Genomic DNA, 21,518 nt, shown 5'->3' with positions numbered 1-21,518 from the left:
GAAAAAAAAGGGAGGAGAAAAAAAACAAAAAAAACCTAAATATATCAGGGATGGGGTAAGAAGGGGAGGAGGGGCATTAACGGAAGTTAGAGAAGTCAATGTTCATGCCATCAGGTTGGAGGCTTCCCAGCCGGTATATAAGGTGTTGTTCCTCCAACCTGAGTTTGGATTCATCTTGACAGTAGAGGAGGCCATGGATAGACATATCAGAATGGGAATGGGATGTGGAATTAAAATGTGTGGCCACTGGGAGATCCTGCTTTTTCTGTCAGACCGAGCGTAGGTGTTCAGCGAAACGGTCTCCCAGTCTGTGTCGGGTCTCACCAATATATAAAAGGCCACACCGGGAGCACCGGACGCAGTATACCACACCAGCCGACTCACAGGTGAAGTGTCGCCTCACCTGGAAGGACTGTCTGGGGCCCTGAATGGTGGTGAGGGAGGAAATGTAAGGGCAGGTGTAGCACTTGTTCCGCTTGCAAGGATAAGTGTCAGGAGGGAGATCGGTGGGAAGGGATTGGGGGGGGATGAACGGACAAGGGAGTCGCGTAGGGAGCGATCCCTGCGGAAAGCAGAAAGGTGGGGGAGGGAAGCCATTTAACGTAAAAGTCTTATTTGAAAGGGATCTCACATTTAGAAGAGCTAGCCTAAACAAAGTAGCCTAGAGTTGTGGAACAGGGGAGGTAGATTTTAAAAGTAGGAGGTTATTTCTGTTTATACCTGTAATAGGATAGTTCAATCCGGAGGGTCTTCAAGGAACAATGGTCTGAATAAGAAGGGTAACATTTACAGAACTGGTGGATGGTGAGGAGGAAGTTAATTTTGATAGGGTGCAGTAGAATATGTTTGCAGACAGCATCCATGAACCCATGTTTGGGTGAAGATCGTAGGGTTTAAAAAATGTGGCGCATTCCCAAAATAGATTAAAACTGACAAGCCAAAGTTGAGTGATCGACATTGTGTCTAAAGCCAATCATGCAGACTGAGAAGCCTGCTCAAATGCCCAGAGTCGAGACCCAGCTTAACAATTGGTCCGGAGATAAAAACGTCCTTGCCACTGATTTTTAGAAATTCAAGGAGACCACTAAGGTCACAATTAAACACTCAGACTGTCACTGAATAATGTCATTTGTGCCAATGATGTCAAATAATCAGAGGAAACTAATATCAAATCTGAGATAGGAGTTCCACACAATTAACAAAAGCAAGAATTAGTGTTGCCAAACATAAATGCACTTAAGGGTATTATATCTCCAGTAATAGACGGTTTCCATTCCAAAGGTTTATGAATATTTATGGAAATGTTACTCAAATCCTAATAATAATTTGTCTAATCCAGGAATTATTCCTTTAGATTGGTTTAAACTAATATGGCAGGGGGTGGGAACCAGTGTAATGGAGCTGAGGATGCGCCTGTGGGTTTAAGAGTAGATAATTAGATATGAATGTAAGGAAGGGCAAGCCAATGATTGGATACAACTACAGATAGATCAAAGAGTTAAGTTGTATCACAGAAGCAAAATTAAAAAGGGCGAAGAATGCAGGACTGAAAGTGTTGTATTTAAATGTGCATAGCATTCCGAATTAGATGGACAAACTTGTGGCGCAGTTAGAGGTTGGTTGATAATGACACTGTGGGCATCATTGAGTCATGGCTGAAACTCCCATAGGTGGGAGTTTAACATCAAAGGATATACTTTGTATCAAAAGGACGGGCAGGAAGGCATAGCTGGTGGTGTGGCTCGATAAGTAAGAGATGGAATGACACCTTTAGAAAGAGGTGGGTCAGAAAATGTCTAATCTTTGTGGGTGGAGTTAAGAAACTGCATGGGTAAAAAAAATATATAGAAATTGTATATAGGCCTCCGAATAGTAGCCAAGATGTGGGGTTGAGATTGCAAAGGGAACTGGAAAGGGCAAGTAATAAGGGTAATGTCACAAATGGGAGACTTCAATATGCAAGGGGATTGGGAAAGTCAGGTTGGTGTCCAATCATAAGAGAGGGAATTTGTTAAATGCTTATGAGATGGATTTTTAGAGCAGCTTATGCTCGAGCTTACAGGGGAAAGGTCATCTTAGATTGGGTGTTGAGTAATAACCCAGATTTCATTAGACAGCTTAACATAAAGGAACCCTTAGGAGGCAGTGATCATAATATAATTGAATTCATACTATAATTTGAGAGGGAGAAACATAAGTCACATGTATCAGTATCATAGTGGAATAAAGGGAATTATAGAGACATGAGAGAGGAACTTGCCTAGGTGGATTGGAGGGGTATACTGGTGGGGATGACAGCAGAACAGAGGTGGCAGAAATTTCTGGGAATAGTTCACAAGGCGGAGGATAGATATGTCCCGCAGAGGAAGAAGTTCTCAACTGGCAGGCATAGCCAACCATGGCTGACAAGGGAAGTTAAAGGACTGTATAAAAGCCAATGAAAAGGCATACAGGTGTCCCCCACTTTATGAATGTTCGCTTTACACCACTTCACTTTTACAAAAGACCTACATTAGTAACCTGTTTTCACATTACAAAGAGGATTTTTGCTTATACTGAAATTTTTCCCATATTAATTAATGGTTGTTTTGGCTTAAGAAAGGTTTCATAGGAATGCTCTACCTTTGTAAAGGGGGGGAGGGACACCTGTATAAGGTAGCAAAAGTGAGTGGGAGGTTGGCTGATTAGGAAGCCTTTAAAATCCAACAAAAGGGAACTTAAAAAACTGTAAGAAGGCAAAAGATAATATGTGAGGGCAAACTAGCCGATAATATAAAGCAGGATACTAAAAGTTTTTCAGTAATATAAAAAATAAAAGGTAGGTGAGAATTAATATTGGACCACTGAAAAATGATGTTGCTGAGGTAGTAATCAGGGACAAAGAAATGGCAGATGAAGTTAATGAGTACTTTACTTCAGACTTTATTGTGGAAGGCACTAGCTGTATGCCAAAGGTCCATGAACAGGAGTGAGTGCCATTGCTATTACAAAGGGACAAAGTACTAAGGAAACTCAAAGGTCTTAAGGTCTCAAAGGACAAAAGATGGATTACATCCCAGAGTCCTGAGAGAGTTTGTTGAAGAGATAGAGGATGCATTGTTCATGATCTTTCAAGATCATTTGATTCTGGCATGGTCCCAGAAGACTGGAAAATTGCAAATGTCACATCCACTCTTTAAGAAGGGAGGAAGACAAAAGAAAGGAAGTTATAGGCCTGTTAGCCTAACCTTAGTGGATGGGAAAGTGTTGGAGTCCATTATTAAGGACAAAGTTTTGAGGTACTTAGAGACTAAAATAAGTAAAAGTCAGCAAGGTTTCTGTAAAAGGAAATGGTGTTCCTCAAGAGTCAGTATTGGGACCACTTCTTTTCACATTGTTGTCAATGATTTAGATAGTGGAATTGATGGCTTTATGACAAAGTTTGCAAGTGATATGGAAGGGTAGGTATGCTGTGGAAGCAATGTGATTCCCCAGAACGTAGACAAATTGGAAGAATAGGCAAATAAGTGGCAGATGGAATACAGTGTTGGGAAATGTGTAATAATACATTTTGATAAAAGGATTAATAGTGCAGACTGTTATCCAAATAGGGAGAAAATTCAAACATCAGAGGTACAGAGGGACTTTCGAGTCCTCGTGCAAGACTCTCAAAAGGTTAATTCACAGGTTGAGTCTGTGGTAAAGAAGGCAAATGCAATGTTGGCATTTATTTCAAGGGGAATAGAATATAAAAGCAAGGAGATAAGACACTAGTCAGTCCACACTTCAAGTGTTGTCAACAGTTTTGGGTTCTTATGTCAGAAAGGATGTGTTGTCATTGGAGAGAGTCCAGAGGAGGTTCAGGAGAATGATTCTGGGAACGAAGAGGTCTGACACGGTGGTCAGCAGCACAGGAGCGCCGCAGGGGACCGTGCTCTCTCCGGTCCTGTTCACCCTGTACACATCAGACTTCCAATATAACTCGGAGTCCTGCCATGTGCAGAAGTTCGCTGATGACACGGCCATAGTGGGGTGTGTCAGGAATGGACAGGAGGAAGAGTATAGGAAACTGATACAGGACTTTGTGATATGGTGCAACTCAAATTACCTGCGTCTCAATATCACCAAGACCAAGGAGATGGTGGTGGACTTTAGGAGATCTAGGCCTCATATGGAGCCAGTGATCATTAATGGAGAATGTGTGGAGCAGGTTAAGACCTACAAGTATCTGGGAGTGCAGTTAAACGAGAAGCTGGACTGGACTGCCAACACAGATGCCTTGTGCAGGAAGGCACAGAGTCGACTGTACTTCCTTAGAAGGTTGGCGTCATTCAATGTTTGTAGTGAGATGCTGAAGATGTTCTATAGGTCAGTTGTGGAGAGTGCCCTCTTCTTTGTGGTGGCGTGTTGGGGAGGCAGCATTAAGGAGAGGGTCGCCTCACGTCTTAATAAGCTGGTAATGAAGGCGGGCTCTGTCGTGGGCACAGAACTGGAGAGTATGACATCTGTAGCAGAGCGAAGGGCGCTGAGTAGGCTACGGTCAATCATGGAAAACCCTGAACATCCTCTGCATAGCACCATCCAGAGACAGAGAAGCAGTTTCAGTGGCAGGTTGCTATCGATGCAATGCTCCTCAGACAGGATGAAGAGATCATTACTCCCCAGTGCCATTCGGCTTTACAATTCAACTGCCAGGGGTAAGATATGTTAAAGTGCCGGGGTTAGGACTGAGCTTAAGTTACCATTCAATGTATTTTAGTAAACTATTTAAGAACTTTTTAAAAGCTATTTATTAATGCTTTTTGAGAGGGTGATTTTAGATGCATATCATATTTATACTGAGTTAAGTATTGTATGTAATTAGTTTTGCTACAATAAGTGTATGGGACATTGGAAAAAATGTTGAATTTCCCCATGGGGATGAATAAAGTATCTATCTATCTATCTATATGAGGGGCACTTGGCAACTTTTGGCCTGTGCTCACTAGAATTTGGAAGAATGCGGGGGGGGATCTAATTGAAACCTAACAATAGGACTAGATAGGGTGGATGTGGTAAGGATGTTTTCTGTTGTGGTGTTATCCAAAACTAAAGGCACAGCCTCAAAATTGAGGGCTGACCCTTTAGAACAGAGGCAAGGAGGAATTTTTTTAGCCAGAGAGTTGAAATCTGTGGAATGCTCTTCCACAGACTGCGGTAGAGGCCAAGTCCGTGTGTACGTTTAAGGTGGAAGTTGATCATTTCCTGAACTGGTTAGGGCATCAATGAATATGGCGACAAGGCAAGTGTGTGGGGTCAGCCATGATGCAGTGGGGGAGCAGACTCGATGGGCTGAATGGCCTAATCTTACTCCTATTGCTCGTGGGCTATGGTCTAAAAACTGCATGTCAGCTAATTAGTAAAGTTAGAGGTAAATTGGTTACCCTAAAATTAATTGTTGACAAATTGTTGGAATTTATAATACAAGGTAGGACTCCTGAATACTTTCAAAATCGTAACTAATCAGAGGTAGGTTCTGTCAGGCAAATCGAAATTACAGGTTTTCACTGCTATTCGAAGGTAGAGCATTCCTATGAAATGGTTCATAAGCCGGAATGTCGTAAAGTGAAGAAGCAATTACCATTAATTTATATGGGAAAAATTTGTGAGCGTTCGCAGACCCACAAAATAACCTACCCAATCATGCCAAATAACACATAAAACCTAAACTAACAGTAACGTGTATTAAAAGCAAGAATGATCTGCTAAATACACAGCCTATATAATGTAGGAATACTTTTCTACAATCATTTCAGCACTCTCCACCGCAGCGAAAATCTCAAGCAAGCACTCTTGGCAGAAACACGTGGCGCACGCACTCCCAGCAGAAACACTCCTTCCAGTAATCTTTAAGCTATGAAGCTGCCAAATAACACATAAAAATACACAGCCTATATAAAGTAGAAATAATGTACGCCCAGTGAATTCCAATTCACTTACCGGAATCAGGAAGACAGCGAGCACACTGATGATGGTGTGTTAGGCTGAGTCGTTGGAGGTTGGAGTGGTGGGAGGTAGAGGAGACTGGGGTGTCATCTCATCGTCGCCTGTTTCCATCAGGGCTGGCAGATCACCTTCTTCTATGTCTGCCTGCCTCAATGTCAAAGGTCGAGTTTCGCCGTCTGCTGTGGCTGATGTGGAAGGCTTGAAAAACGACAGTATGCTTGACTGCTTAGCCTCGCGCATTTTTCTATCATACAGTTCTTTGTAAGCACTCAAACCATCCTGCAAATAAGCCCTAAACCTACGTACCCTTTCAAAATTAAAGTCATATTTTTCAGTAATCATTACAGCGTTGTCAATCGCTGCAAAAATCTCACGTAATTGCTTCCCATTGAGTTCCTGGACGACTTCACTTTCAGGCCGTTCGCTACTGCATTCAGTTTCAATTGTTATCCTTTTGTCTTCATCAGCTCTTCATCTCTCAGTTCTTGGTCATGGGATGCCAAAACCTCTTCAACATCATCTTCGTCAACTTCCACAAACCCTTAGCCAAACTCACTATGTCCTTACTTCGTTCAACACAATCAAAATGCTTAATTATGTCTCGTTTTATGCTAAGTGTAACACCCTTACGTGCTCTTTTAGGCTTTTTTTGATACATTAGAACTTATCTTGCTAACAGATGCACAAAATAAATCGACATAAAGCACAGATGATCACAGGCACGTGTTTAAGCAATGCCGGCTAGAATGCAGTTCCGGGGGAGGAACTTGGCTGCTCGCCGCGCGCTGCCTTTTCTCGTAACAGTGAAAACACCTTCTGTTAGCGAAAACAGTTAACTAATGTAGGTCTTTCGTAACAGCAAGTTGACGTAAAGCGAACATTCGAAAAACGGGGGACACCTGTAATCGTTTTGAGGAGGTAACAAATCAGCAGATAACTATTTTTGTAGGCATAGAGAAGGCATTTGTTAAAATTTTTCAAAAGTTGATGTTAAAAGAATTGAAGGTGAATTGTTGAATTGGCTTAGGGATTACTAAAGACAGGAGTTAGAGGAGGGATGTCTGTCAGACCTTGTAGCTGGCAAGATATAATGAGTGGTGTTTTTGGAATAGATAGGATAATAGATTGGGTTTGATCAAGGCACAACTGCGCAAGCGTGCGAACGTCAATGAGTTAGACTGGCAGGAAGGATTTAAAAAGAAGACAGCTTTATAGAGTGGGTGTCAGAGGAACAAGCGACAGAGTAGAGGGAGTCAGAGTAGGAGGGCTTTGGCTCAGTGGGGCTTCGGCAGTAACGGGTCGAGGTGAGGTAAGTTACTTGTGAAGAATAGGAATAGGAAGTATGTTTGGGAGCCGGTGTTCAGTACTGGATGTCAGATGTGGGATATCCGGGAGTCTCACAGCCTCTGCACGTCTGCAGCTAGAGTGCTGAGCTGCAGTTCCTTAGGGACTGGGTTAGGGAAATGGAGATGCAGCTCTATGACCTTTGTCTGGTCAGGGAAAGTGAGGAGGTGATAGAGAGAAGCTACGTATAGGCAAGTAGTCAGACCAGGCCTCAGAAAACAGAGAAGTGGGTAACAGTCAGGAGAGGTAAGGGCAAGAGTCAGATACTAGAGAGTACCCCTGTGGTTGTCCCCCTCAACAATAAGTACTCCTGTTTGAGTACTGTTGGGGGGGGGGACAGCCTACCTAGGGGAAGCACCAGTGGCCATGCCTCTGGCACAGAGTCTGGCCCTGTGGCTCAGAAGGGTAGGGAGAGGAAGAGGATGGCAGCAGTGATAGGGGATTCTAGTTAGGGGGGGCAGACAGGTGATTCTGTGGACGCAGAAAAGAAATACGGATAGTAGGGATCTGTTCTGGGACCCCTTCTCTTTGTGATTTTTATAAATGACCTGAACGAGGAAGTGGAGGGATGGGTTAGTAAATTTGCTGATGACACAATGGTTGGGGGAGTTTTGGATAGTGTGGAGGCTGTCAGTGGTTACAGCGGGACATTAATAGGATACAAAACTGGGCTAAGAAGTTGCAGATGAAGTTCAACCCAGATAAGTGTGAGGTGGTTGATTTTGGTAGGTCAAATATGATGGCAGAATATAGTATTAATGGTAAGGCTCTTGGCAGTGTGGAGGATCAGAGGGATCTTGGGGTCCGAGTCCATAGGACGCTCAAAGCAGCTGTGCAGGTTGATTCTATGGTTAAGAAGATGTACGGTGTATTGGCCTTCATCAATCATGGAATTGAATTTAAGAGCCAAGAGGTAATGTTGCAGCTGTATAGGACCCTGGTCAGACCCCACTTGGAGTACTGTGTTCAGTTCTGGTCGCCTCACTACAGGAAGGATGTGAAAGCCATAGAAAGGGTGCAGAGGAAATTTACAAGGATGTTGCCTGGATTGGGGAGCATACCTTATGAGAATAGGTTGAGTGAATTTGGCCTTTTTTCCTTGGAGCGACATAGGATGAGAGGTGACTAGATAGAGGTGTATAAGATGATGATAGGCATTGATCGTGTGGTTAGTCAGAGGTTTTTTCCCAGGGCTGAAATAACTAACACAAGAGGACACAGTTTAAAGGTGCTTGGAAGAAGGTACAGAAGAGATGTCGCGGTAAGTTATTTTACACAGAGTGGTGAGTGCGTGGATTGGGCTGCCGGTAACGGTGGTGGAGGCGGATACGATAGGGTTTTTTAAGAGGCTCCTAGATAGGTACATGGAGCTTAGTTAAATAGAGGGCTGTGGGTAACCCTAGGTAATTTCTAATGTATGTACATGTTCAGCATAGCTTTGTGAGCCGAAGGGCCTATATTGTGCTGTAGGTTTTCTATGTTGTATATTCTATGTTCTATAAGCGATTCTACCGATTTTGGAAATTGAAAACAACGCACACAAAATGCTGGAGATACTCAGCTGGACAGGCAGCATCTATGGAAATGAATGAACTGTCGACGTTTTTAATTGCTGAGACACCTCATCAGGACTGGAAAGGAAAGCGGAATAAGAAGGTGGGGGGAAGGGAAATAAAGGACAAACTAGGAGTTTATTGAATTGAATTGACTTTATTTCTTATATCCTTCACATACATGAGGAGTAAAAAAATCTACATGTTACATCTCCGTCTAAATTTATGGGTGAAATCAGGTGGAAGGGGGAGAATGATGAAGTAACAAGCTGGAATGTGATAGGTGTAAAAGGCAACGGGCTGGAGAGTAAGGAATCTGATAGGAGAGGAGAATGGGCCATGAGAAAAAGGGAAGGAGGAAGGACACCGGGAGAAGATGACAGGCAGGTGAGAAGAGGTAAGAGGCTAAATTAGGGAATTGAAGAAGAGGGAAGGGGGAGGGAAAAATTATCAGAAGATGGAGAAATTGATGTTCATGCCATCAGGTTGGAGGCCACCGGCCAGAATATGGAGTGTTGTTTCTCCAAACTGAGCATGGCTTCCTTGTGGCAGAAGAGGAGGCCTTGAAATGACATGTTGATATGGGAATGGGGAGAGGAATTAACATTTTTGGCCACTATAAAATTACGCTTTTTGTGGATGGAGCAGAGGTGCTTAACAAAGTGTTTCCCCAATCTGTGTCGGGTCTCACCAACATAGGGGAGGCCACATTGGAATCACTGGATATATTAGGGAACCCCAACAGATTCACAGGTTAAGTCTCGCCTCACCTGGAAGGATTGTTTGGATCTCTGAATGGAGATGAGTGAAGAGGTGAATGAGCAGGTGTGGCACTTATGCTGCTTATGCCATATATCTGGGTCTGTTAATGGAACTAATTTCAGTAGCACTACAGGCAATGTAGAGAAATACAAAACAAATAAACAGAGCAATAGTAAATGGATTTCAGTGCATGCATATATGAGGCTAGTCATTTTGGACCTAAAATGTATCGGAGAATCACGGGAAATTTTGGAAGTCCATGAAGACAATTTATAGAAATCATTAAAATGTTATTAATAAGTACAGAAAATAGCCAAAAAGAGTTACAATGTAATAGACTTCAGATGCTGAAATCTGGAACAGGACTCGCATGTTCCAAACCTAGTCCAGCATCATTGCTGTACTCTCTACTATTACATTGACAGCTGCACTGGGGTGCTGCCTGCAAAATACATCAACTTCATCAACCGCTACCAATTTCATCCCTGTCCTTCAAATTTACTTGATCCATTTCTGATACTACCTTTCTTCCCTTTCTTGATCTCTTTGTCTCCATTTCAGCAGAAAGATGATCCATTAATATTTACTATTGGCTCCTTGACTTCACCAAGACTGCACCTCCTCTCAATTGACCATGGGTTTTGTCTCACTGAATGTGTTGTCACTATGAACCTACCACAATGTTTACCTGGCCCACTAAAATACACATGAACTTTACAAAGGATGGGATAAGATCCTTGCCACCCACACAAGCTTTGCATTACGAGATACAAACAATTTTGAGATGGCATTTTGCCTCACTGTTTGTGGAAAGACCATGACTCCAGATGGTTCCAACACTGAGTTATGTGCCAGGTCATACTTTGCACTGGAGTCCACAAAATGTGAGCCCACACAGTTTCTGCAACACCATTACATTATTCCTGTCCATTGTATATTCTTGTTTTAATAATTATGTAAGTGATCACTCAGCATATTTGAATAGCTACCTTCACGAGTGAAGAACAGAAAAAGAGAGCCTTATTCTTTGGCCATTACAAGCAACCCTCAAAATGGCAGCCCAAGCATTATCATTCTCCCTCTCACTACTTAATGTTTGGACAACATCAATTGTTATTCATCCAGAGGACTTCTGCTTAGACAAGTAAACTGAGGAAGTAAAGACAGTCCAGTTAAAACTAAGCAAATACACTCAAATGATAAAAAATAATCTTTGACAAATAAATACAAATAATTTTCAATCAATTTTCATTGAGTAATTGTTTATTTGGTGGAACTTAGAAGTAATGGATATCATCAGTATTTGAACCATGGGCCATGCACCTTGAGTGCATGATTCTTGCTGTTAGTTATGAGGAGTGTGTATTTGTATACATGATTTTCTTCAGAAAGCGAACCAATGATTCTGTAATATGTACAGTATGTTTATACTATGGATACTGTTCATCTAATATTTCTGAGAACATGACCTTGATGCTGACCTAAATATCAGACTTAACTTCTAGTTGGCAATAGATCAAGAATAGTATTGCTCAGACAAAATTACTGCACTAACAGTTGTCTAAATAATAAGATCATCAATCAAAAGCTGGCTTGGGTCACATAAATAGAAATAGTTTACTAAAAGCAACTGTTTACATGATCCCACCATTATTGAGCCAAGTAACTTGCTGGATATGACAAATTCATCAGTTTTACTCCGAATTTGGGGGGAAAATGTTCTAATACTGTATTTTAGATAAAATTACTTGCTAGAATTCTTGAATTTTGGAAATGCTTATTTTTCCTCACATCACTTAATTATTTTTTGTTCTAGTATTTTTGTCACATCCTTTTTTCCCATGAACCCTAAAAATAAAGCAGGTCATCAAAAGGATGTTTCCTGGATTGGAGAGCATGCCTTATGAGAATAGGTTGAGTGAACATGGCCTTTTCTCCTTGCAGCGACGGAGGATGAGAGGTGACCCGATTGAGGTATATAAGATGATGAGAGGAATTGTGGATAGGCAGAGGCTTTAACCCAGGGTGGAAATGGCTAACACAAGGGAGCAAAGTTTTAAGGTGCTTGGATGTAGGTACAAGGGGGATGTCAGAGGTAAGTTTTTCACACAGAGAGTGGTGGGTGCATGGAATGCACTGCCAGCGACGGTCGTAGAGGTGGATGAAATCGGGTCTTTTAAGAGGCTCTTAGATAAATACATAGAGCTTAGAAAAATGAGGACTATGCAGTAGGGAAATTCTAGGCAGTTTCTAGAGTAGGTTACATGGTTGGCACAACATTGTGGGCTGAAGGGCCTGTAATGTTCTGTAGATTTCTATGTTCTATGTTTTATCAATGACAACCCTGGAGGAGTTTACTCAAATGGGGGAGACTGCATATACGACAACTGTTGCCTGGGTGCTTCACCAATCAAAGCTGTATGGGAGAGTGGCAAAGAGAAAGTCACTGTTGAAAAAAATTCTCATGAAATCTCAGCTAGAGTTTGTTGGGAGGCATGTAGGAGACTCTGAAGACAGCTGGAAGAAGGTGCTATGGTCTGATGAAACCAAAATTGAGTTTTTTGGCCATCAAACTAAACACTATGTTTGGCATAAGCCAAACACTGCACATCATCAAAAATGCACCATCCCGACAGTGAAGTATGGTAGTGGCTGCATCATGTTGTGGGGATGCTTTGCTGCAACTGGCCCTGAAAGGCCTGTAAAGGGTAGAGGGTAAAATGAATGCAGCAAAATACAGGGCAATTCTGGAGGAAAACCTGATGCAATTTCAAGAGAACTCCGACTTGAGAGAAGATTTGTTTTCCTGCAGCACAATGACCCCAAGCATAAAGCAAAAGCTACACAGGAATGGCTTCAAAACAACAAAGATGATGCCCTGGAATGGCCAAGTCATGGTCCAGACCTCAATCCAAATGAGAATTTGTGGCTGGACTTGAAAAGTTCATCCCCATACAATCTGAGAGAGCTTGAGCAGTTTTGTAAAGAAGAATGGGGAAAAATTGCAGTGTCTATTTGTGCAAAGCTGATAGAGACCCATCGAGACAGACTCAAGGTTGTAATTGCTGCCAAAGGTGCATCTACTAAACACTGACTTAAAGTGGGAGAGTAATCATTTATTTTGTGTTTAATAATTGTAATAAATTTAGACCAATTTGGAGAAACTTATTTTCACTTTGATATGAAAGAGTCTTTTCTGTTGATCAGTTAGTTGTCAAAAGAGCCAAATTAAATCCACTGTGATAGAATGTTGTACAAAGGATGATTGATAAGTTTGTGGCCTAAGGTAGAAGGAATCAATTTTAGAAAACCTAGCACATTTATTTTTCAACAACCTCCTACATTTACACACTTAGTCCAGCGGTTGTGGAGTGTATGGATCTTGGACCTCCAGAAAGTGTCCACAGCAGGGGTGATTGATAAGTTTGTGGCCTAAGGTAGAAGGAAATGAGTTATACAGCTCTCTTTACATGCACATGCAGTTCAACTCTGAGTGATTATGTAGAAAGTTTGAAGTTAATAACTCATCAGTTAATATCTTACCGGGGTGATTGATAAGTTTGTGGCCTAAGGTAGAAGGAGATGAGTTATTAACTTCAAACTTCCTGCATAATCACTCAAAGAGTTCACCTGCATGTGCATGTAACGAGAGCTGTATAACTCATCTCCTTCTACCTTAGGCCATGGACCTATCAATCACCCCTCATAAAACAATAAAACATGAAAACTTTCAAAGGCTGATGAATACTTTTTATAGGCACTGTACTTGACTTGTTTGGTGAACTAATATTAAAGGTTTTCATAAAATATTGTATATTTGATTAGTCTTCTAAGAAAGCTTATTCATTAATAAGTTGGAGATGCTCAAACTATAATTATGGAACATATTACGTAATTACATCACAGTACTGGCCCTTAAGCCGATGATGTGCTGACATTGTAACACACTCCAAGATCAATCTAACTCTCCCTGTCACATACCCCTCCATTTTCTTTCATCTATATGCCTATCTAAGGGTCTCTGGGGAAAACGTTGCTGACTGTCCTCTCTATTTATGCTTCCTTTCATTTTATACACCTCTGTCAAGTTGGCTCTTATCGTTCTTTGCTCCAAAGCTAAAAGCCCAAGCTCACTAACTTTTCCTCATAAAACATGAAGCATCCTGATAAATCTCCTCTGCAAACTCTCTCTAAAGATTCCATATCCTTCCCATGATGGAGGAAGCAGAACCGAACACAATACTCCAATTGTGGTATAATTTTATAGAACTACAACATTACCTCGTGGTGCTTGAACTCAGTTCCCTAACTAATGAAGCCAAGCACACCATATGTCTTCTTAACCAGCCTATTAACTTACATGGCATCTTTGAGGAATCTATGGATTTGAACCCCGGATCCTCCTGTTCCTCTACGCTGCTAAGATTCTTGCAGTTGTCCTTGTACGCTCCCTTCAAGTTTGACCTTACAAAATCGTCACTTCACACTTCTCCAGATTTAACTTAATTTGCCACATCACTGACCAACTCTGCATCCTAACAATGTCTTATTATAGCCTACAAGAACTTTCTGCACTATCCACAACATTAGTAGCCTTCATGTCATTCACAAATTGGATATCTTCCCAATCCAAGATATTTATAAAAAACACAACGAGCAAGAATCCCAGAACAAGTCCCTCTAGAATACCACTCGTCACAGACCTCCATCTACTACTACCTTCTGCCTTTTGTAGATAAGCCAATTCTGAATTCACATAAGCCATGTTTATCTGGATCCCATGCCTCCTGACTTTTTGTATAAGCCTACCATGAGAAACCTTGTCAAACACCTTACTAAAATCCATGTACACCACATCCACTGCTCTACCTTTATCAATCTGTTTTGTCACTTCCTCGAAGAAGTCAATCAGACTCGAGAGGCATGTCTTACCCTTTACAAGGCCACTGACTATTACTAATAAACTATGTTTTTCTAAATGCTTATAAATCTTGCCTCTAAAATTTCTGTGCAGTAGTTTGCCCGTGACTCATATAAGTGACAGTGGTCTATAATTCCCAGGGCTATTCCTATTTCCTTTCTTGAACAGAGTAATATCATTTGCCACCTTCCGATCTTCTGGTGCTACTCCTGTGTCCAACGAGGACACAAAGATCGTTGCCAAAGGTGCAACAATCTCTTTCTTAATTTTTGGTAGTAACCTGAGTTATATTCCATTTTATCCCAGGGATTCATCTGTCCTAATGCTTTTTTTTCAAGTTCCAGTACATCCTCTTTCTTAACCTCACATTTATCACTGGTGAATACTGAAGTGACATATTCATTAAGGGTTTACCCTACCTTCTGAGTCCAGACAGATGTTTTCTCTTTTATCCCTGATCAGTCCTGTCCTCAGTCTAGTCATCCTTATATTCTTTACATATGTGTAGAATGCCTTGAGATTTTCCTTAATCCGACTCATTTTCTCATGTTTCCTTCTAGCTCTCCTAAGTCCTTTCTTATGCTTCTCCTGGCTACCTTTTACTTCTTAAGAACCCTGTCTGATCCTTGCTTCCTTTTGAGTAATATAGCCTCTCCTCTAGTTAGTGTGTCCACGTATTGTGTCAGTAATCCTTCCTCAACACCCCTAACAAATTTTGCTTCATCTAAACCTTTGACACAAAGGAGACATCCACATTTACTACCTAACCATAAATATTTTAACTTCAATTTTGTTAATATTATTGCCATCCTTACATCTCACACTATTATATGTATGAGATCATTCATTTTGATGCAAATTTATTTTGTTTTTACAGATGGTGAACACATTTTTGATTCATAGTAAAGCAAAAAATAGGAACTATACCTGTCTTGAATGTCAATGATGTATTTTCAGGCGTCTAGAAAGATAAAAAGAAATATAAAGAGTATAATCCTTCAGTCGTAAAATTTTATTGTAGAAGATAGCATACTGTATGTTTCCATTTTATCTTTAAGGATATTTCTCAAAAACAAGGGAAAATAAGTCTAGAACAGGGGTTCCCAAACTTTTTATGCCGTGGGCCAATACCATTAAGCAAGGGGTCTGTGGACCTCAGTTGGGAACCTCTGGTCTAGAATTAGAAGCTAATTGGTTGCTTTGCAGTGGAGCAACAACCATTTTGGTTATGGACCCATTGATAATTGAAAGGAGACCAGGTTTGGCAAATGTTGCAAGCTAATGAGGAGAATGGATGTGGAAGGAGAGGTGAGGGTGTACTGGATGCTGGGTAAAAGTCAGTGAATAAATCTTATCTTGTATACATAACACCAAAGAAAAATGCTATTCAGTCTATCACATCATTGTCAATCCTGAGCGGAGCAATTGCATTAATCCCATTCCTCTTCGTACCTTCTGCAACTCAGAATCAGAATTAAGTTTATTATCACTTACATATGTCATGAAATATGTTTTTTTAGCAATAGTACAGTGCAAGACAGAAAAATTACTGCTAGTTACAAAATAAATAAATAGTGCAAAAGATCGATAACAAAGTCGTGTTCATGGGTTCATGGACCATTCAGAAATCTGATTCCCTTTGATTCCTTTTGCCTTCAACATACACAATGGAATAATTTGCAGTAGCCAATTAAGCTATCTAGACAGAAGAAAACCAGAACACCCAGAATAAATCCATGTGTTCACAAGAAGAGAAGTACCAGCATTGTGTTCGTTGCCAGGTTGGGACCTGCTCGAGGATATGGATATGTGGGACAAGAGCAAGCTCTGCAACTGTATATAGCTTACTCCATTATGAACTAAAATGCTGAAAATGTGCATTGCACTTTGTTGGATATTACGGTGCATGTAATTCCTAATTCTTTAATGCATAAGGCAATAGATGCATGGAGGAGACTAAATGAAAATCATGAATTTTGTGAGGCATAAGAAGTCCCTGATTATAAGGGATTACTTTACTTAGAAACTGGTTTTGTGTGTGGATTACTTTTATCTGTATTATATTTCAGTATAAGAAATATAGATGTTATCAGGGAAATGCTTGTTTATAATATGTTGCTAAGTGAACATAAATTTAAATGTTTCTGTTGTGGTTGGCAATTGTTAATATACCAAGATTTCTCCTTGAATTATGTAAAATTAGGTTTTGTAAGGTAATAGCTATGTCGAAATACAAAAGTTGTAGTCTTATTTCCAGTGTAGATTAAATTCATCATTTTAAAAAATGTGCCTATTTATTTGGCATGACCTTGCTGTTATATAGTCCCCTAAAGCAATTATTCAAGTGGATCATCTTAAAAGTAACAAAAAGTGGTCATGTAATTTTGAATTGGTACAATTCTAGATGTGAGCAGTTTTAGAAAATTATTTATTATTTATTGAGAAGGAACCTGAGGTAATTAAATCTTAGCATATGATTGTGAAATATATATAGAAACAGACCTATAATGTGAAATGAAATAAAAAGGACAGTCTCCAAAAACTTGCATCATGCTCTCTCATCTGAGACCATACTTCACGAGTGCAGGGTGAAGGTCAAGGAGCTATCTTAACTCCATCAATCCTGTGGACAGTTACAAATGACCTTTCACTTTCTATAAGACATTCAATATTCTGAATTGTGGGGATACATTTTTCTGTGTTTAGAAAATGGGAAAATAAAAGACTTTCATGCTGCTAAAGGTGCAGGATCTTCTGAACGCTTCATTCACCCTGTGTGCTGATACAAACTAATATCTAATTTACACCGACTGAGCCATATTCTGAAAAATTGAATTTCTAAAATTGTTATTGAAACCATAGGTAAACTTTCAGCATATAGAGTAGGTTATTAGTCACTAGATTGGGCATTTTATCATTCTAAATGGAAACAGAGAATTTGTGTATTTTTTTATTTCTATCTTATATTGAAATATTAAATTATACAGTCTGTATGTTCAGCAGTGGATTATTTTCAATATTTTCATAAAGAAGTGTGATATTAAGCTGGGTATAGGAGGGCAAATATTTGTAGATTAGCATTATAAGGATCTCAAAAAATTGTACTATTATGCTTTAATTTTGTAGATTCATCAGAAAGAAAGCAAAATTAGTGTTTTGGAAGAAAAGCTGTTGGATGCCCGAAAGCAAAATTCTGTTTACTATGAAGAGGTATTAATTTTAAGAATAAATAAATGTTGCAACCTTTTTAATGACTTACTAGTTAGTAAGGACTCCTGCTTTAATCTTATATAATAGCTTGCTAAATTGGACGGATTGTATGCTGAAGAAAATATAAGGCAATATTATCTGTGATGTTTTATAAGACCATAAGACATAGAAGCAGAACAAGGCCATTCAGCCTATCAAATCTGTTCTACGATTCCAACATTGCTGATCCCGAATTCCACTTAACTCCATACGCCTGCCTTCCCGCCATATCCCTTGATGCCCTGACCAATCAGGAAATTATCAACTTCCGCTTTAAATATACCCATTGTCTCGTCCTCCACTGTGGTCTGTGGTAGAATGTTCCACAGATTCACCACCCCCTGGCTAAAAAAATTCCTCCTTACCTCTGTTCTAAAAGGTCGCCCCTCAATTTTGAGGCTGTACCCTGTAGTTCTGAATACTCCCATCAGAGTAAACATCCTCTCTGCATCCACCTTATCTAGTCGTTTCGATATTTGGTGGGTTTAAAAGAGATCCCCACACATTGTTCTATATTCCAATGAGTACAGGCCAAAAACTGCCAAATGTGCCTCATATGTTAACCCCTTCATTCTCAGAGTTATCCTTGTGAACCTCCTTTGGATTTTCTCCAATAACACATCCTGTCCGAGATATAGGGCCCAAAACTGTTGACAGTGCCCCAAGTGCAGCCTGAGTAGTGTCTTATAAAACCTCAGCATTATCACCTTGTTTTTATATTTTATTCCTTTTGAAATAAATGCCAACATTATAAAGTGTGAGTATTTTCTGGCATAGAATATCTTACAATATACTCTATTAGACTTGTTTATGTGCATTTAGATTTTAAAATGTTTGTCTTTCATCAGCTGTAAATGAACTAATTCAGGTGAAGTGGAGTAACAGAGCAGCTGGACTCTGGTGAACAACGGAACAAACAATGTACCTCCTAATTAATGGTTGAGGACTGAAATAAATAAATAAATAAATAAATATTTGCAAACACCTGCAAATACCATGATGCATAATATTTTTATTCCTTATTACTAGTTGCTGAATAATTGCTGGGCTTTTTAACAGCAGTATCTGAGCCATTTGAGTCACAATGTTAATGAACCATAGTAAACTTATTTTAAGAATAGTAGAATTATGATTGTCCACAGTTCTCTGATTCCCAGACGTGAGGGATAGAAAAGATATTCTGAAAGTACTGAGGGATAAAGTAGTTTTGTTATTAAATGGAAAAGGTTTCAGCCCAAAAGATTGACTGTACTCTTTTCTACAGATGCTGCCTGGCCTGCTGAGTTGCTCCAGCATTTTGTGTGTGTTGCTAGTGTGTGTTTCCAGCATCTGCAGATTTTCTCTATTATTAAATGTTGAAATCGCCACACTGTGCAAGGACAGATGCTCAGGATGGAGAAACAATTGGTTGAGATAGGCCATACAAGAAGTTATTAGTGGAGATAGTATATAGGCTCCAAAATAGAAATTATAAAGGACAGAGCAGAAATCAAGAAATAATGAGGCATTCCAATGTGCCTGCAATAATTTTGACTATTTATATCATATATGTAGATTAGACAAATCAAATTTGCAATGATAACCTTGAATACAAGCTCACAGATGGTTTCTTAGAGTAAAATGCTGAGATACCAGTCAAGAAGATGAGTATCTAAGGTTTTGTGTAATGAGACCAGTTTAAAGAGGATCTAGTTCTTTCCCAGCATATATGATGAATAAACATTTTTCGTGCTTCCAGCCATGTAGAGTTATCAATTGTAATAGATGATTCAATAACAGACTCTGCTGTCATCATCAGGGATGATGCCTGGGCATGTCCAGTCCAGTGGCATTTATAACCCCAGAGTCCACCCCTCCTGATTGGTTAGTCCTCATCCAATCAGGTTTCCTCTGGTTTTATTTCAATGAGACATGGTGGAAACTTGTATCAAGGAGCACAGGAGGTGTATCTGTTTGGGTTACCCAGAGAAATCGTGGTACATTCGCAATGGCCCTAGGTTTGACTTTGACGGCACAAAACTACTGTTCCGTGCCAATGGCCTTTGGAACTGCATGGTAAAGGAAACTTGAAATGGAGACACCTCTTTCTCCCTTCTTAGGGGGAGAGAGAGAGAGAGAGAGCCTGTGGTACGTCAAATACCGGGTGAACAAGAAGTCTTTGGAATACTGCAAGTCTGTGTTTTTTCTGTTGCTTTGCTCACGCTTGAGTGCTCGGTGGTGGGTGCTGATGCTTCTTTTTGATGGTGTGTGAAGGGGGATTCGTTGCTTGCTGCCACTTATATGTGGCAGGGAGGGGAGGGGTTCTAAAATTTAACTGTCATTCGTTCTTTGGGGGCACTCCTCTGTTTTTTGTGGATGGTTGCAAAGAAAAAGCATTTCAGGATGTATATTGTATACATTTCTCTGACATTAAATATACCCTTGAAACCTTTGAAAGCTAGAGGAAAAGAATACTAACAAAAGTGAAGGTCTCACTTTAAGTAAGAACTGGAATTCAATTTTAAACAAGGTGGGAAAGCGGAAACCTAACAGGATGAAAACTAACCGATCAGGAGGGATGGACTCTGGGGGTAGAAATACCACTGGACTAGACATGCCCTGATGAAGGTGGCAGAGTTTGTCATTAAAACGATGGTTATAATCAGTACCCGGCTGGAAGCAAGAGAAGTGTTCATTCAAGACCAGTTTAACTAATGGTTTCAAAGGAAAGGATCCCTTAGAATGACAGGATTTCAAATTCAGTTTGAGAATGAGAAACCTGGATCTGTTGTCTTAAATTTAAACAAAAGCCATTTACAATGGTATGAGTACAGTTGGCCAAAGTGATTGAAAAAAATACTTTAAAGGGTTAGTAGAGAGACTTGCAAGAGCAGACATTTAAGGATACATTTCATAAGTCTCAGAAAGGTATATTCTGTTGAGAAAATAAGGCTCTGCGGGAAGGGCACACATTTGCAGCCAAATAAGGATGTTAAAGAAAGTATTCAAATGAAGGAAAAAATCCCATAATGTTGCAAAGATTAAAGGCAGACATTCTAAATAATTATTTTGGACTAGCCTTCACGTAGAAGATACTAAAAACGTCAGAAGTATCAAAGAAGGGAGGAATGTAAAATATTCCATTTTATTCAAGAAAAAGTACTAGGCAAATTTATGGGGCCAAAGGTATGCAAGTCTACTGGATCTGATGGTTGGCGTCACAAGATATTAAAGGAAAAGTTGCCTTTGCTGTAATAACCAAAACTCCATGGTTATGTCCAAGTGTGCGTTGCCCATGATCTTACTGAAGGTTGGAACAATCTCAGGACTCAGTTGGCCTAGTCCTGCTCCTCATCCTGTCTCTAATGATTGCATCTTAGTTTGATAATACATGTATACCTAAAAGTTTGTGAAATGGTATTAAAAAGTATTATGCTGTAAAAGCAAGAAACTGCAAATGCTGGACACCTGAAATGAGAAATCATTCTGATCATCAACTTGAAGTGATAACTTTCTAAGTTTCTCTCTCCATACATGTTCCCTTTCCTACTCAGTATTTTCATCATTTTTCTGTTTTCATTGTGTGTTATACTTATTGAGTTATATTAGCAAGCTGAATAATGGTTACTGACAAGATATTTTAATGCTTATTCCAAGATATAGTTTATAAGTAAATTTTCTGTGAATATTTTTGTAGGACAAAATAAAAGAGGATACATCTTAAACACCACTTTGTGCCATAATTA

General features: G+C 39.9%; 1 protein-coding gene across 1 annotated transcript in view; it reads left to right on the top strand.

Moving 5' to 3' along the window:
* Positions 1 to 21,518, top strand: part of LOC140725104 (uncharacterized) — a 523,726-nt gene that overhangs the window by 257,454 nt on the left and 244,754 nt on the right. The window contains exon 11 of the mRNA XM_073040122.1: positions 17,671 to 17,754. Coding sequence (XP_072896223.1) covers positions 17,671 to 17,754 — 84 coding nt within the window. The remainder of the gene's footprint in view (positions 1 to 17,670; positions 17,755 to 21,518) is intronic.

This window comes from Hemitrygon akajei, chromosome 1, assembly GCF_048418815.1.
Source record: "Hemitrygon akajei chromosome 1, sHemAka1.3, whole genome shotgun sequence".
Classification (NCBI taxonomy): domain Eukaryota; kingdom Metazoa; phylum Chordata; class Chondrichthyes; order Myliobatiformes; family Dasyatidae; genus Hemitrygon; species Hemitrygon akajei.
The sequence above is the reverse complement of the archived record's forward strand: the minus strand, read 5'-3'. Positions and strand labels throughout refer to the sequence as shown.